Source organism: Chelon labrosus (assembly GCF_963514085.1).
Source record: "Chelon labrosus genome assembly, chromosome: 11".
Classification (NCBI taxonomy): Eukaryota; Metazoa; Chordata; class Actinopteri; order Mugiliformes; family Mugilidae; genus Chelon; species Chelon labrosus.
The window spans coordinates 26,581,091-26,598,266 of NC_140344.1; the positions used below are offsets into that span (position 1 = coordinate 26,581,091).

The 17,176-nt window shown below is 41.8% G+C and overlaps 1 protein-coding gene across 1 annotated transcript in view; it reads left to right on the forward strand.

The window, feature by feature from the left end:
* Positions 1-16,248, forward strand: part of fa2h (fatty acid 2-hydroxylase) — a 35,029-nt gene extending 18,781 nt beyond the window's left edge. Inside the window, exons 2-7 of the mRNA XM_084555212.1 lie at positions 7,440-7,571; positions 10,459-10,601; positions 11,592-11,692; positions 11,820-11,992; positions 12,143-12,395; positions 13,566-16,248. Of these exons, the coding sequence (XP_084411338.1) occupies positions 7,440-7,571; positions 10,459-10,601; positions 11,592-11,692; positions 11,820-11,992; positions 12,143-12,395; positions 13,566-13,633 (870 nt within the window). The 3' untranslated portion in view covers positions 13,634-16,248. The remainder of the gene's footprint in view (positions 1-7,439; positions 7,572-10,458; positions 10,602-11,591; positions 11,693-11,819; positions 11,993-12,142; positions 12,396-13,565) is intronic.
* Positions 16,249-17,176: the final 928 nt, after the last annotated feature.

Below are 17,176 nucleotides of genomic sequence, written 5' to 3' on the forward strand. Positions count from 1 at the left end.
ACCAACACTCATTTTTGCTTCAACGAAGAACCTCCTATTCACACTTTTCGTGCGACGCTCGTTCAAAAGACTGCATGTAGCATTCTCATCTTCCACTGCTCTGATGGGTTGGCTCGTGCAGGTCCTTTCTTAATTGTTTGTTTCCACTGTCAGCTCCTTGGAGATTAGGTCTCTGAGTTGCACACCGGGTATGATCTGTTCTGTCGGGGCGTTATGCAACAGAGGGTGCACATGTGGAGTGACTGAACCACTTTGACGAGGTCATGTCGAGGTTTGCACATGTTTGTCGAGGCATTATCTGCACAACACCTGCACAGGATAGGAAAGACAACTCAAAGTGCTTTACAAAGTCATAGAAAAGTATATGTCCACATTTTAAGCAATTGGTCCGTTGCCCATCACTGTTGGCCGCTAGTAGGGGGGTCCCAATCAAATGCTTTTGCCCCTTCATCAAATCCCTGTCCCATTTAATGTAGTATGTAGAGGGTAGCTTGTACCTTGACTCTGGAAAACCTGCGTTTTCTACTACACAACTTTTATCCAACGCCATAAACCATAGATGTCAAAGTCTACCTCAGATCATCAGCAGCTTCAGCCTGTTCAGTTCTCACTCGAGTTTCTACCTTTTTTTCCACTTTTAACCTTATTTTAATAATGAGAAGGTTCTCTAAAATTTTTGTGAAAGTGAGAGCTCTGAGTTTTATTTGTTTAAAATAATAAAACTTTAGTACTCACCTTGTAGCAGCTCGGACTGGACTAGACGTTCAGAGGAAGTGTTTTTATGGTCCAAAGTCTTCAACTACATCAAGCAGCATCAAAACTGAGGCGTTACTTAAACTAATGCTCAAATTAATGTCATCTTAACGCCTTTATCAGAGCAGCAACCCACCAGGAAACACTCCTACCTAATGTAGACTACCTAAATGTCCAGTTTTCCGGTTTATGCCGAGACTGCTGCACCTGTTGTGGTTTCACTCATTTCTGTGGAATATTTCGAGGTCGTAATTTGCGGTTATGTCGTATTTGATTATATTTGACAAGAAAAAATGAACTTTCTGATAGAAATTTCAATTCGAAACATCCGATATTAATAAGGATTCATCAAATCCTCGGGTCAGTTTTTTAAAATATACGCCATTTTTCGCACAACAGATCTTGCAAGATTAAACAACATTTGAGGAAGATCTAAAACATGACAGAAGCTACAACTCTGAGAGCATCGTCAGGCCTGATATCTTTACCTGCCGTATGCAAGATATTAAACTAAAGGCGAAATATTGTGGAAATATCACAAATCTTCTTTCACAACCAAGTAAAACAGTTATGATAAACTTGAATATATCTATTGAATCGGGTCAGGCTCATCCCCGGCACCTCTTGCCAAGTAAAAACAGGCTTCCCCTCCCATTATTGATTGGAAACTATATTTGCATTTCCAGCACACGCCACTGAACACACCACTCCACGATCTCCACTGATGTCATGCAGCATGAGTCACTTTTTGGTTGGTAAGGCCATACGTATAAAGTAGTGCAAGGTGGAACTCACTAAACATCACAGGCTCACGTAGGCCATGGCTGCCGCTGATACAGAGGGTGTGTCCGATTATTGCGTTCTCCATTACAAAGCTATCTGGCTGCTTGTTCTGGTGGGGGAAATAAAAAATGTGTGTGCAGTACTTAAACAGAGGCGTGTGCGTTAGCTGTGTTACCTTTGCTGCTAGTTGGTGTTACTAAGTGTTATAAGGGCTGTCTTGCCCATAACAATGTTTAACAAATCTTTTTTTTTTTTTTTTTTTTTAATATTGTGTTACCACGTCTTCCTTGATGTTTGCTAAACATTGTCTCACACTCACTCACAAAGGATCGTTACAAGCGTTATCTCTGGTTTTTGTAATTGCAATACAATATAATGAGTTACAGGGCAATAATAAACAGTGATATGCAAAACCTTTGAGCTTTAGTATCATCAAGGAGGTGTCGGGTCAGATGGTAATGACTCAAAACATACAGTGTACTGATTAAATAAATCTCAGCTGATTCTTTTCGTTTTTGTGTTGATGCTACTATTAAGAGCTGGGATCTCATTGTTGGGAGGTGTGACTCAAGGGAGGGGCCCAAGTCATGAGCAAGTGGAGACAAATATGACAAACTGTGACCTAATTTAAGACCAGGAGTCTACGAGAAACAGCTGAGAGGATGAAGAGGAAATCGGTTAGCGAGGTGGTCATAGAAGCCAAAAGCCTAACCCTTTTAGGATTAAAAACACATCCAAGCCTGAGTAAACTTTGTGAAAGGCTTTGTTTCAGCGTTGAAGCGTTGCAGTGTTTACCCATAAAGCTGTTACCCAAATGAATAAAACACAGACATACATGGCTCAACACTGCCGAAATCTCCACAAGAAGGTTAAGTGGTTGCACACTTAGTAAAATTGAAACTGCTCCCAACTGTAGCTGAGCCGCTGGGTTTTTAGAATATTGCCGTGAGAACCCAGCAGTCGTTGTTGTGTCCTCATCAGTTGTTTTTGAGAAGATACTTAATACCATCCTGGACAACACATCTCACCCACTCCACGACACACTGGCCAGTCTAAGGAGTACCTTTAGTAACGGACTCATTCTATCCAAATGTACAACAGAACGCCACAGGAGGTCATTCCTGCCTGTGGCCATCAAACTTTATAACTCCTCCCACTGAGTGTTGGTCACTCTTAACACCTTTAACACTTCAGACGCCGTTAATTTATTTGCAACCTCTTACCTCTGTATATTGTGAATACTTGTGCAATATTGTTTCTTTTACTTTAAATGCATCTTACTTTATTTTTTATATATTTTTGTTTTACTTTTATTATTCTATAGTATTTCCTCTGTCAACTAGCAACTGTCACTTTATGGAAGCAACAGCAACAAAACAATTTCCTTGAAGGATTAATAAAGTATTCTGATTCTGATTCTCAAGATGCTAATTGCAATGCTACTAGCTAGCAGTTTGCAGTTTCTAGCAGTGTCTGCACGTATACGCCAAGTGTAACGTCGATTGAAATTTAGGTTAGCGTTTTCATGTTGAGTCTGTGTTTCCTCTCACAGAGACATGAATGTTTGGTTAATATGAGTATGAATGGTGACTCTCTACAGGATAATACAGATGCGTTTGCTGTAGGGCTTCTTTTTTTTCCCTGAAAACTGAAGCTCGAGTGAAGGTGGAGGGAAACGTAAGCACGTTAGCAACCATGCTAACACTGGGGGACATTACTAGACTTTTCACTAGTCAGTTTTAATGTATGGGTATTTCCTCTGCGGTATCCACACTCCTCTGCAGTTCATTTTTCACATGTCCGAAGAATCTCAGTTAAGTTTCAATGCTAACTACACTGATCAGGCATAACATTATGACCACCTTCCTAATATTGTGTAGGTCTCCCTTGTGGTGACTCATCAGAGAATGGACATGGGACTTCTGAGGGTGTCCTGTGGTGTCTGATCAACAGATTGTTGTTAGTGGGGGGACCTATGAGGGGAGGGGCCTCTGTGGATCATCCCACAGATACTTGATCAGTTTGGGATCTAGTGAATTTGGAGGCCAGGTCAACACCTTGTGCTGTTCTTCATGTTTCTTGAGTTGTTCCTAAAGCGTTTTTGTGGCTGAATCCTGCTGGGGATGGCTGCTGCCATCAAGGAGTGTCATTACTATGGGGTGGGGGTGCCTGGTCTGGTCTAGGTGGGTGCTACATGTCTAAGTAACATCCACACCAATGAATGCCAGGTCCAGAAGTTTCCCAGCAGAACATTGGATTGTCACAAGATGATCAATGTTATTTACTTCTCCTGTCAGTGGTCATAATGTTGTGGCTGATTGGTGTATATCCACAATAATGATGTACATTCTTATATAATAGTAATGGCTGTGCTTTTATTACACAGACAATGTTCGTTCGTGCAGAACATGAGATCACTACCCTTTCAGCAAACGTTGGATTAAAGAAATATTCTCATATTACCGGTCGTCACAGTCCAGAAGGAGTTCCAACATTAAAATCTATTCTTTCAAGATAGACAAGACAATTGAATTGCCCCGTGTGTTTCTTTCTTTTGTTTTGTTTCAGCACAATGTGATAATGGGGGGGGGGGGGGGGTAGCGTTGCCTTGAATTGCTAAGGTGATGGGAACAAACCGTAGGAGACTTTGTGTACTTGTCTGAGACCAACCAGCTGATGAATATTTCACTTGAGTTGCAGGAACTGTCAGACTAATAGGATTTTCGGCTGCAGCATCAGCCAAGTGCAGATTAGATCGGGGAGTTCATCACATGCCTCCCTGAGCTGAGTTTTTTCTTACAAGGGAATATTCCCCAGTTTTCTGACGTGGATTATAATTTTAATTAAAGGCATAATCCACTAAAATCAAATGCTTTACAACTTTAAATGTGGTCTGCTGTGCTTGGGTTCATGTCATTCATGAGTTTAAAGTTGAGCTTTTCAACTCCTGTCCTGCTTTAGGTTGTAAAAAACATCAGTCCCTCAAACTTCCTGTGAACTATTTTCTGTTGTCTGATTTATTTGTTTTGCATAATACATATTGCTTGCAAATTCTTGTTCGTATCGCCATATGACATCTTATTTGCATCCCAATGAAAAATCTATTAAAAAACAATTTGAGTTACAACTTTTTATCGTAAAAGTTTAACGTAAGATAAAAGAGTTCACATGTCAACCACACGGGGTGCTGTAGTGAAGGTGAACATGTTAATGAAGCTGCATCTGGTGATGTACGTCATGTCTACGCCAGCCTTGATTTCTTTTTTTGTGCAAAATGGCAAAATATTCAACACATACTTAGAGAAACTAGTCCTTGGAGTTTCCTCTCACACAGATAGAATTGGTGTCAAACTATTCTCAAAAGACTTCCTCTTTAATAATCATTAACCACGTTTGTGTTGCAAGCTAGCTAACTGACATCAGTGTTCTGTTGAAAGACATTGAATCTTAGCCCAACAAGCTCCAAATGTCATGAGATGATGAGACATGCAAATCTGGATGATAACACACCTGGGGTACAGGCGGCGAGCCCCGTAGACACAGAGAGTCAACACGAGGAGAAGTACTTTAAATATATGTAATTCCTAAAGAAATATTTTTATGCTCGTCCAGAGACATCCATCCTATAGTGCCGAGCCGGCGAAGCAAATTTGATGCAAATCTGCCGATCGGTGCTGCTTTAATGGGCTAAAATTCATACTGAACTATATCCAGTGCCTACATGCAAAAGAGCGCCATACAAAACACTGGGCAGCTCCTCTCTTCTCTCACACTGTAATTACTCATCACAAAGTCTTCGTCCTACATGTCAGCAATGTCCCCTCTGAGCTCTGCGCACAAAAAAATCTAAGCAGCGCATAAAATAAAATCCAACATGAACTGTAAATAAATTAAACAATTTGTTATGTGCCATTTTGCAGTGTAACTCAGTGAGTGACAGGTATCCAGCCAATGATATGATGCTGATCAATGTCAATGTCACAGCAGGACCCTCACGCTGACGTACGACATGCCACACAACTCATGAGCAACATTTTTAAGTGGGCCAAATCACTTATATTAAAAGTAAATTAACAGAAATTACTGCTGTAATTTGATTCTTTTAATAATAAGCCATGTAACTTGCTGTGATCTCGGGTTTTGGACAGGTGTGATACTGGTGTGTAGCCACAGCGTGCACGTCTGATGTTGCTCACAGCGGTCCACGGTGTACTCAGGGAGCTTTTGTGTTCGTGACAAATTAGAGGGAACATTGCATATCAGCCTTTTAATGAAGATTATTCAGCTTGTGGTGTAATATTGTGGTAGGAATTGGATTTCATACCATTTCTTAGCGGACACAGAATTCACCTTTAAAAGAAATTTAGAAGCTTGGTTTGTCAGCTAATACTTTTACTGGAATCACTGCAAACAACAAAAAAGAGAGAAAACATCCGAGTAGATTTGTTTATATGAGGCAGAAGGACGGAGAATATGTTGTTATGGCGTGTAGGTATATGTCTGGCTAACCGTAAACTAGCTTAGCAATAACGTAACTGATTAAATAAGACTGCACTCATATCCGGTGTGGATTCGGTGACAAAGAAGCCTGTTGCAGGACAAATCATTAGGTACACCAGTGGAAATGAATGCTGTCTAATATAACCGCACTGAATCTTAGCTTGGGCGGCACAGCGGCGTGTTAGCATAGTTAGCACTGATGCTTCGCAGCAAGAAGGTTCTGGGTTCTAATCCAGGCCGACTGGGGCTTTTCTGGTACTCCGGCTTCCTCCCACCGTCCAAAGACATGCTTGTTAGGTTCATTGGTGATTCTAAATTGGCCGTAGGTGTGAGTGTCTCTCTGTGTTAGCCCTGTGATAGCTGGGATAGGCCCCTCCGCCCCCCCTGCAACCCTCAGAGGACAAGCGGTTGCAGAAAATGAATGAATAAATCTTATCTGCATGACGTTATAATCTTCAGTTTATGTTGAAACGGTGTCAGAAAGGTGGTGATTCAACTCGCAGCTGATCTTGATTTGAAAGATTTGACTTTGATTCATAAAAATCTTTTTATTATTATTATTTTTAAATACACTCTGTTTCCAGAAGCATCGTTTCGTTTGACATCTCGTCACACGTCTTGTGAGACTGGTTTTGCAAGATAAATATTACAAGACAGCACAACGTGATTAAGGGCGATCAATGACATGACAGAAAGTACGACTGTAAGAGCACCGGTAGACCCGAAAGCTCTCGCAATATGACAGATGTGAAACTGGAGTTTTTGAAATGATGTGTAAACACCACACACAGCTGTTTTAAAACTGAAACGTCTCTAAATCAATTCAGGAACTCGGTAGCGATACCCAGCCTTGTTTTTTTCCTGGTTTGTCTTTTTGTTTTTTATGCCATGAGGAAACACATGGCTCGTCGCCGCCATGTCTCGCCAAACACAACAAGCTTAGAAAATTTGTTTTGAAACGGAAATATCTCTGAATGAATTGATTTTGCATCGAATCGAGTCAGGAAATCAGTAACGATACCAAAGCCTAGTGATCATTTTGGAGGTAGTCTGTGGTGCTGTTAAACCGGACTGAATTAAAAAGTGTTTCTGTTTTTTAGAGTAGCGCAATGACTAAAATGGGGTTGTCAAAATAATAGAAACCCATTAGCGCTAGCTCTCGCAGTTATTTTAGACAAATTCTGAATACCATAACCTTCCTGAAGCTAAGATTTAGTGCAGGTCTGTTATATTAGCATGTTTTCACTAGTGTACCACATAAACTGGCAAGTGAGTGTTTATCTGTAACCATCTGGGCACGTCTTTCCCTGTTGCATCTTAACCACTTGTCTGTCTTTACACGGATCTGATCGCCTTTCTGCTTCGTCTCATCGCGTCTTTTATTTGTTTTTATTTTTCTCCAGGCTCTGAGAGAAAGAAGGAAAGCCGGCGAACAGACCACAGCAGGAGAAAAGACGACGAAGGTGGAGAAGAAAGTGGAAGAAGACGATGATAACTCCCCGTACAGCCGCTGCAGCCCAGTGGACCTGGACAAGGTGTGTGTGTGATCGCACAAAGAGAGCCCATTCCATCTCTTTGTGAGTGTTTGTTGTGCAGGATTACAGACAGCGGTCAGGAATGAGGGCAAACAAACCGAGGGGTAAAAGACGAGCGAACGTCCGTCAGGTTATTCACCCGGCGGTTTTCAGAAACTGACCTTCTCACGCTGCTGGACGGGGAGCGCGTGCAAGCACGTGGAAACACCTCCCCCATTTAAACCTCGACCGTTTAACCAGTCTGAAAAGTGTTTTTTTTTTTTTTGTCCTTTTAAAAAGTATAAAAGTCTCTAATGATTCATTCATTCATTCATTCATTAACGATGTGTGATTGAGTACTGTGCAACGAGGCAGGTGTTTTTCCACTATCCGCAGCTTGCATGCCACAATGACAGATAGAACCAGTCCGTCTTGCTCGCTCTGCTGCCATTCCACAGGTTATTAAGAAAGATGCACTAGACTTTTCAAAACATCAACCACACCTCAACTGCAGCTTATGTAAACTTCCATTGTTGTCCCTTCACTGCGCCCTAGTGTTTTTAGAAGAAAAAACAACACACCATCCACTTCATGAAACTTGCTTATTACTAGGGACGTCCCGATCGGTGTCAGGGCAGATCCAGGTATTTTTTAAAAGGACTGGATCGGTGTGTGGGGTCCAGCCAAGCGTGATCTTTTGTAGGTTTTTATTGTAGGTCTGCCATGAGGAAGAAACCACGGTCCTCGTAACGTCAAAATGCACAAGCGAAGCAGAAGCAGAAGAAGAAGAAAAGAGAAGAAGAAGACAAAGCAGAAGAAGAAGAAAAGAGTAGATGAACAAGAAGCAGATGAAAAAGCAGATGAAGAAGAAGAAGCAGCAGATAAAGAAGAAGAAGAAGAAGAAGTAGGCGAAGAAGAAGAAGCAGGTTAAGGAGCAGACAAAGAAGAAGAAGAGGCAGGCGAAGAAGAAGAAAAGAGAAGAAGAAGAAGGAGGCGAAGAAGCAGATGAAGAAGCACAGTGGCTGTTGGCTGATCCACCACCTACAAAGAAAATCCACACAGGCAACGACTGCACCAAACAACAACAACAAACACTGAACGCTGAGTTTTTAAAAGAAGAGAAAAGTTTCCTGGAGACGGCGTCACGGAGAAAAATCTTCCGGAGAGGGTTAGGGAGTGTAGAGAACTACCCTCTCCACACTACATTAACTCTGACAGAAAGATTTATTGGACTGAATCCAGTCGACTCGAGGAGAAGACAAGGACATACTTTAGGAAGCTACAGGGGAGGAGCTTTAGTTAATTTAAGATTGGCTCAGGATTCAGTGTACTGAGTATTAGAGTGTACTGGGCTGAAGAACTTGTTGGGGACGTCCCTACTTATCACATATATCTAGACTCAGACCAGCCTTGTTTGCATCTCACCACATTTTCTCCGAGCTGCCTCACACTCAGGAATGTGAAGCACGTCTTCTCGTCTTTATTCACCTGTTAATATTACACACACTGAAACCGGCAGTCATCCTTATCTGTCTTTTCATGCGCGGAAACTTCACCCGTTCTTTTGGCGCAGCATTTGCCGAGTCAATATTGACTCTTGAGTTATTGTCATTAATATTTACCTGGAAAATGAGCAAATGTCAGTCTGGTAGCTGCATGTTTCTTTTCTTTTTAGGATTATCCTCCTTCCAGCTATCGGATTATAAACCAGTCAAGTTACACCGTGAAGTTCTTGTTGTTTTGTTGTCAAGAGAAGGATTAAGTGTCTTCTTCTCTTCCAGCTCATTTGAAGAGATAACGGTTATTTCTCTGAAGGTTCCTTGCAGTGGTGTTAACACTCACCACATGACAAAGATGATTTCACTTCTGTTTTTCTCCTGTAGAGCCCAGGCTACTGATGCACTTCAACTTCCTAATTATTCAGTTAATCATTATTAACATCTGGCTCTGAAAGCTGTTTACTTAATGCTGCAGTTTCATAACTTTGATTACTGAGCCTTAAGTTTATTGTCGTTTCAATACGACACCTCCCATTTGCATAAGTACCAATTAAAGAGCTGCAAAGACTCTCACTTTGTCTTTGCACGGGCAGTCGGAAGTTTAAAAGAAGTCTGCAGCCTTGAGGCTAGCATCCTTGCCACAGTTGCTCTGTGGGTGTAATTTAGTGGCAAAAACTCTTAAAGCCTGCAGTGACGTTGAGAAGTAAAAACCACCATCACATGCTGCGCCGTCCGTAGGAACGAGCGTATTCACATGATGCCTGGCTGCAGAGGTGGGAGATGTGAAACACAATAGATGCACATTGACTAGTCGAGGCGTCTTTGGCCGTCTTTGTGTCTGGACGTTATCTACTTGGGCAGAGACCCGTAATTATTTTTAATGATCCCGAGACTCGATTTGGCACAAACAGAACTCAGAATCACCTGGAAAATGAGCATTGTTTTCTAGGAGAGAACAGATTTTTTATTTAAATGCGGTTACTTTGGACTCCTCTGCCCATTATTTCCTCATAAATAGGTTTCATCACGAGTTCAGACTTCATATCTGCCCTCCCACCAGCGCTCATTCCTCTTGACGTTACAAAACTGGTCACAGATCAGTGTGTAACCTGAAGTGCATGCCTCACGTGTTGCCGTAAACACGAGGGGCTCATAAAGAGCTAATAAACATATCTCTGTCTCCGGCCTTTGGACGCGATGAACATCTATAATTGTTGCTGGCTAAATTTCAGTTCCAGAGAACCTGCAAAAGCGCACGCAGACAAACTCATCCCGTAGACACTTCCTGGTTCGTCCAGTCCCTGATTGTTGGGACGGTTTCTAACCCTCTGCTGCCACCTGCTGGAGAAGACACAGTGTTTCTTGCAGCTTATGAAACATTTAATTTCTCATTGGTTGTGTCTCCACAGGACTTGGTGGACTGGCGGAAGCCCCTGGCTTGGCAGGTTGGACACCTGGGAGAGAAATACGATGCCTGGGTTCACCAACCAGTCGACAGACCAATCAGACTGTTTGGAAACCCCTTCTTGGAGGCTGGCACCAAAACGTCCTGGTAAGAGAGAACAGGCAGATGGTTCACTGGACACGCCTCAGGCTTTAGGTGATTTACACCGTGGCCTCGAATTTTGGTTCGTGAGCAAGGACCACGCCACAACAATGACCCAAGTTTAATGGAAAGAGATGCAGAAGGCTGGATGAATGATAGGAGTGAGGGAGAGGTTGGATATGTGGGTCGTCTTTCCTTCTTCTTCTACTTCTTTGTCTGCTCTTCCTTCCTCTACTTCGTCTGCTTCTTCTTCTTCTTTGTCTACGTCTTCTTCTTTTTCTTCTTCTTTGTCTGCTTCTTCTTAGTCTGCTCCTCCATCCTCTTCTTCATCTGCTTCTTCTTTTTCTGAGTAGTTGTCTCCTTTTTCTTCTTCTTGTTCTTTGTCTGCATCTTCTTCTTCTTGTTCTTCTTTGGCATTAGTGGCCAAAGTGGACTCAGTTTGGGGGTCTCGTCTCAGGTGGTAGCTGGCCGAGCAAATTATGGTCTGAAGATGGTGCCTGGAAAAAAAAAAAGAAAACTAGGGAAGGAGATGAGGAGAGGAATTAGCGAACAGCGCAGACATGGCAGCAGAATCTTCTACATTTCTGCATAAAAATGACTCAAAACACCAATGAAAGAAATGAAACAGAAATATTATGCTTGTGCATTTGTTTGTTCAGGAACAGGAACATATCTGTGAGTTGCAAAAGTAAGTGAACCCTTGTTTTCAGTATCTGCTGTGACGTCTTTGCGCAGCAATAACAACTAAAACTAAACATTTCCGGTGACTGCTGATCAGTCGTCTGCAGCGACTTGGAGGAATTTTAGCCAGAACAGGACCTTTGTGTTTGTGGGTTTATGCTTCAGCTTCCTTCCTTGACTTGGCCGTTTTAAAAACATCAGTTTTGTTCTCCTTTAACCATTCTTTTCAAGAACGAAGGGCGCAAAATGGTGACAACAGAGTAAATTACATTTATTCCTATCAACAGATTGAGTTTTTTGATTGTCTGTCTACAGGTACTGGGTACCGGTGGTGTGGCTCCCCATTGTGTTTTATTACAGCTGGTATTGCTACTCCACTCTGGCAGAGGGCACCACCAGGATAGTACTCACTTCAGGTAACACACATCCAGACCATCACAACCATACAACACTGCATGTTTGTTCTCATCACCATGTGCCAGTATCTGTGTATATATATATTTATATTTATATATATATTTATGTGTGTGTGTTGGTTCCCAGACATCTCCATCCCAGTCCATAAGTACGTTTTTCCGCTGCTCTTTTTGATGGGCTGGTTCTTGTGGTCGTTCATCGAGTACTGCATCCATCGCTTCGTCTTTCACATGAAACCGCCAGCCCATAACTACTACCTCATCACGCTGCACTTCCTCCTGCACGGACAGCACCACAAGGTAACAGGCGCCACATTTTCATGATCGTAAAACTAATGGCCATTGTTAGAGGCCATAATTCTGTATTGCTGGTAATAAAGAAACTCGGCTTGGTTTCCTGGTTACTACCTGCACCATTTACAGTATCTTTTGGTTTTTTTCCCTCTACAGTCTCCCTTCGACGGCTCCCGGCTGGTCTTCCCTCCAGGCCTGGCCTCTATAGTGGTGGGAGCCTTCTACGCAATCCTCTGCTACACGCTCCCAGAGATCCTCGGGACGTCGGTGTTTGTCGGAGGACTGTGCGGCTACGTCGTGTACGACATGATCCACTACTACCTTCACTATGGCTCGCCCAAGAGGGGCTCGTACATGTACGGCCTGAAGGCCTACCACGTCAAACACCACTTTGAGCACCAGAGAGCAGGTGAGCAGCAGGAGGACAGCTGAATGTTAATGAATTTGGGGAGTTGTAGCAATGATAGGCGAAAAGAAAACAACTCTTATTTCAAGTTTAAATAATCTTAACTTTGACATGTTAGGCAAACACAAAAGTTCCCCAACCGTTTACTGTCCATGACTTTGGGTCCTACCACCAAAGAGACCAGCTCTGTACCATAGTTTGCAGCTCCTCCTAGCCTCCTAGCCTATCAGCTTTTAGTAGCTCTTCATAGCCTCCCAGATAATAGTAGCTCTTTGTAGCCTCCCAGCTAATAGTAGCTCTTCCTAGCTTACTAGCCTATCAGCTTTTAGTAGCTATTTGTTGCCTCCCAGCTAACAGTAGCTATTTGTTACCTCCCAGCTAACAGTAGCTCTTCCTAGCTCCCTAGCCTTGCACCTAGTAGTAGCTCTTCCTAGCCTATCAGCTAACAGTAGCTCTTCCTAGCATCCCTGCTAATAGTAGCTCTTTGTAGCCTCCCAGCTAACAGTAGCTCTTCCTAGCTCCCTAGCCTTGCACCTAGTAATAGCTCTTCCTAGCCTATCAGCTAACAGTAGCTCTTCCTAGCATCCCTGCTAATAGTAGCTCTTTGTAGCCTCCCAGTTAACAGTAGCTCTTCCTAGCTTCCTAGCCTATCAGCTAACAGTAGCTCTTCCTAGCATCCCAGCTAACAGTAGCTATTTGTTGCCTCCCAGCTAACAGTAGCTCTTTCTAGCTCCCTAGTCTATCAACTAATAGTAGTTCTTCCTAGCCTCCCAGTCTCTCAACTAATAGTAGCTCTTCCACGCTTCCCAGTCTCTCAGCTAATAGTAGCTCTTCCACGCTTCCCAGTCTCTCAGCTAATAGTAGCTCTTCATAGCCTCCCAGCTAACAGTAGCTCTTCATAGCTCCCTAGCCTCGCACCTAGTAGTAGCTCTTCCTAGCCTATCAGCTAACAGTAGCTCTTCCTAGCATCCCTGCTAATAGTAGCTCTTTGTAGACTCCCAGTTAACAGTAGCTCTTCCTAGCTTCCTAGCCTCCCAGCTAATAGTAGCTCTTCTTGTTTCCACTTTTGAATGACAAGTACGGGCTACTGCCACCTGCTGGTACGAAGAGTTTTTTCCCTATTTTCCTACTTTTTGTAGTTTTCCTGATATGATCTTTATGTTACCCCTGCAGGATTTGGAATCACGACCACGTTCTGGGACTACCCCTTCAACACAGTCATCCCCGACGAGGAATTCTGACGCAGACACGGCTCTAACTAAGGGCCACGGGACTCGTCAGCCACATCTCCTCAGTAGCCAGCCCACATGCTAAATCCACCCTCTTAGTTCAGTCTCTGCAGCCAAAGCTTCCGGGGAGGACCGCAGCCAAAAAAAAAAAAAAAAAACGTCGCTGTAACACATTAATCAGCACCGCCGCAACATTTTTCCATTTTTGCTCAGTCGTCTGGGTCTGTGTCAATCTCCTCACTGTGATCTTCTCCACACAGTCGTAAGGCCTTTCTGTGCCAATTTTTTTTATTTTCCTTCTTTAAAGAAAATAACCAAACTCACATCTGCTGCCAAGCTTTCACCTGGTCGCCAGTCTCAACACGGTAGTGTACAGACAGAAGAAAACACAGTAAAAGCATGTGGACGTCTACTGAATGTATTTAGCTGTAGATCTGATGCAGAATTGCACTGAAAACACGAAATATATGCTCCTTAACACGCTGACCAAGAGGGAACAGGAAGTGATAGATGGTAGGGGAACGTGGAAAAAAAGAAGTGGATGAGAGGTTAGAAAGGGAGACCTTTTAAATCACCAGGTGAACCTACTCAGGAATAATCAACATCTTTATCCCTCCTCCTCCTCCTCCTCCTCCTCCTCCTCCTCCTCCTCTTTAATATCTGCAGCTTCCTCTTTTTGTGCTCTGCTGCTACGTACGCTGCTAACAGTCGACTAAAGTTCCCTCCACCCCATCCGGTCTCACTGTAGTTCATTTTACTTTTTCAAACGGCTGTGAACAGAAAAAAAAAAAAACCTAACATTTGGTTTCAGATATTTGAAAGTCCAACAGCTTAGTGCTTTTAACTTATTAGCAGTGAAGCTGCAGACTTTGTACCGTAGTGTGAGTTTTTAAAATGCTTGAAACCACTGTTGGAGATTTATTTTTGCAATATCTGTTGTAATATTTCCTCCTTTTTTTTTTTTTTCTTGCTAATTAATTATACGACAAAAAAAATGTTTAAAAAGAAAAGAAAGCTTTTGTACAGAGATTCTTTAATTGCACCAGCTTTACGTCGGGTTGGTTGCCTTATAGATTTAAAGAGCGTTGTCACGGCGACGGAGAGGGGACAGAGCTGCAGGCATGAAGCCGGTCTGGTCGGGACTTCCTGCTGAGGGGACCCCGGGGTCGAAGCTAACAGGATTTAAATTTTTTTTTATCATTTTTTATTTTTTTATTCGCCCCCTGTGGATCGCCTGCTGCAGGATGACGATTGATAAACCATCTGACTGGACGGTGGGAGGTCTCGACCGGGACTGGCCGAACCTCAAAAAAATAAAAACTGTCTCCTCCTCTAGTTGCCGGATAACGAAAGCAGAACAAAACTTAATTCACAATTACATGAATAGCACAGTGGGCATTACAGTATATCAGTCTGTGTAGTTTTTGGTGTTTCAAGTTTGGTTTTAGACTCTAAACTAAAAACTTTTTAATTTAAAAAGCAAAAATAAACAAAAAAAACAAGTAACTTTACCTTTCGTACTTTAGAATAATAAAAAAGGAAACAAAAAAAAAGAATTAAATGAAAAAACTGTTGTTATTTGATTCATATAAAACAGGATTATTTTGGAGATGATGAAGAAGAAGACGTTGTTTACAGCAGTCAGTGAAAAACAGCAGCCACGGACAAGCCAAGTTTATTTAGAGCTGAACATAAAGAGCCACGCCTGGGAGCGCCATGTTAAAGAGTTCCAGATGTAGACTACTTCCTGGTTCATCCAAATAAAACATTTTTCTTTATTTTTCACTTGTTGCACTTTTTAATTTTATTAAATCACTACATTAGAAAGTTTTGTTTCAGACTACAGAATAAAAGAAAGCTTTCTTTTTATTTTTTAATTATTTTTATTTAATTTAAAAATCAAAATCACAAGTTTTTGTTTCTAGTTTTAAAAGCAAACTTGAAAAATACCAAAAAAAAAATACCAATGCACAGACTCATATTGTACCGCTATTGCACAGAATCATTTTATATTGAGCTTAAAGACATTAAACAAGTGTGCATATATTCATTCTTACATGTATTTTTTTTTTTTTTTAAGATTTTAACCAGATGAAGAAATCAGCGACACTGTACGATGACTCCGTTTTCTCTAGTTTTATACAAATTTAATGCAGCAATAATAATAATAATAATACTAATAATAATAAAGTCTTAATAAGAGGGCTGTGTGACCAGAACTGTCTTTAAATATAACCAGGGCTTGAGCTAAACCAAATAAAAGTCTGTCTTTAGATACCAGTTAATGTAAAGATCTCAGACGATAACGAATGTTGTTGTTTTTTGTTTTTTTTTTGCTTTTTTCCGGCACCGATGTCAGATGTTTAGTTTTATTAACACGATTGCGACGGATGCTCGGTCACAATAATTCCACCTGATGGAACTTTTTAAATCTTATTTATGTGTATTTATGTGACAGGAGCAGAGCAGCTTTGATTCTTTGACATCCACAGACTTAAATCATGCAGGAGAAATAATAATAATATTAATAATAAAAATGTTTCCTCAATCTGTTTACTTTAATATCTGTTGTTTTGGAATTCTAAATGTCTATGCAAATGCAAACGTGTTTGTAAATAAATGTATATTTCTGATGTCGGCCTTGTCTTGTGCTTTTCTTTTTGTGTAGTTTGAATCGGCTCAGTGTGCAACATTAAGTCTGTCCTTTAAAACTTGTGAATATACAGTGCTTTTAAAAATAAGTCTCCATCTGTGCTAGCAGCTCTGTGAGGCTGCACCTTAGCACTATAGCTGATATTAGCATGCTAGCATCATCACAATTAAAATGCTAATGTCTCGCAGGTATAATAGCAATAAAGTCCACTTCGGTTTAGCATGTTACCAAAGTTATTCATTCATTCATTCATCTTCTGTAACTGCTTGTCCTGTGGGGGTCGCGGGGGGGGGGGGCTGGATTCGAACCCGGAACCTTCTTGCTGTGAGGCATCAGTGCTAAACACCATGCCGCTGTGCCACCCCATTACTAAAGTTAGTATTTGCTAGTCATCTTTGAAGAAAAGACACTTGGTTTCCTCAGTTTGCCTTGATGTTTGTTCATTCATTTATTTTCTGTAACCACTTATAGATGATAAGAGGCTCACGGGGGGCAGGGGGGGCTGGAGCCTATCCTAGCTGAGGCGGGGTCCACCCTGGACAGGTCTCCAGTCTATCACAGGGCTAACACAGAGAGACAGACAACCATTCACACTCACACCTACGGCCAATTTAGAATCACCAGTTATGTACTGCCCTCAGTCAATATAGTCAAAATAAAATTTACAAAAATGATAACAGATTTCTCCAAAGTCGTGCCAACTAAAAATATGTAATGTAAAATATTTAAAGTGTTTAAAGTGACTAACCTAAACTGATGGACGTCCGGCCAACATGTTGCTTGTGTAGTCTCTTAATCATCAAAATGGACATCACCTGAGTTTAGTGGATGTGTCTCAATTGGCTGCAGTGTGAAGACACTGGTCTCTGGATGGTCCATTCACAGATCAATTGTAAGTAAAG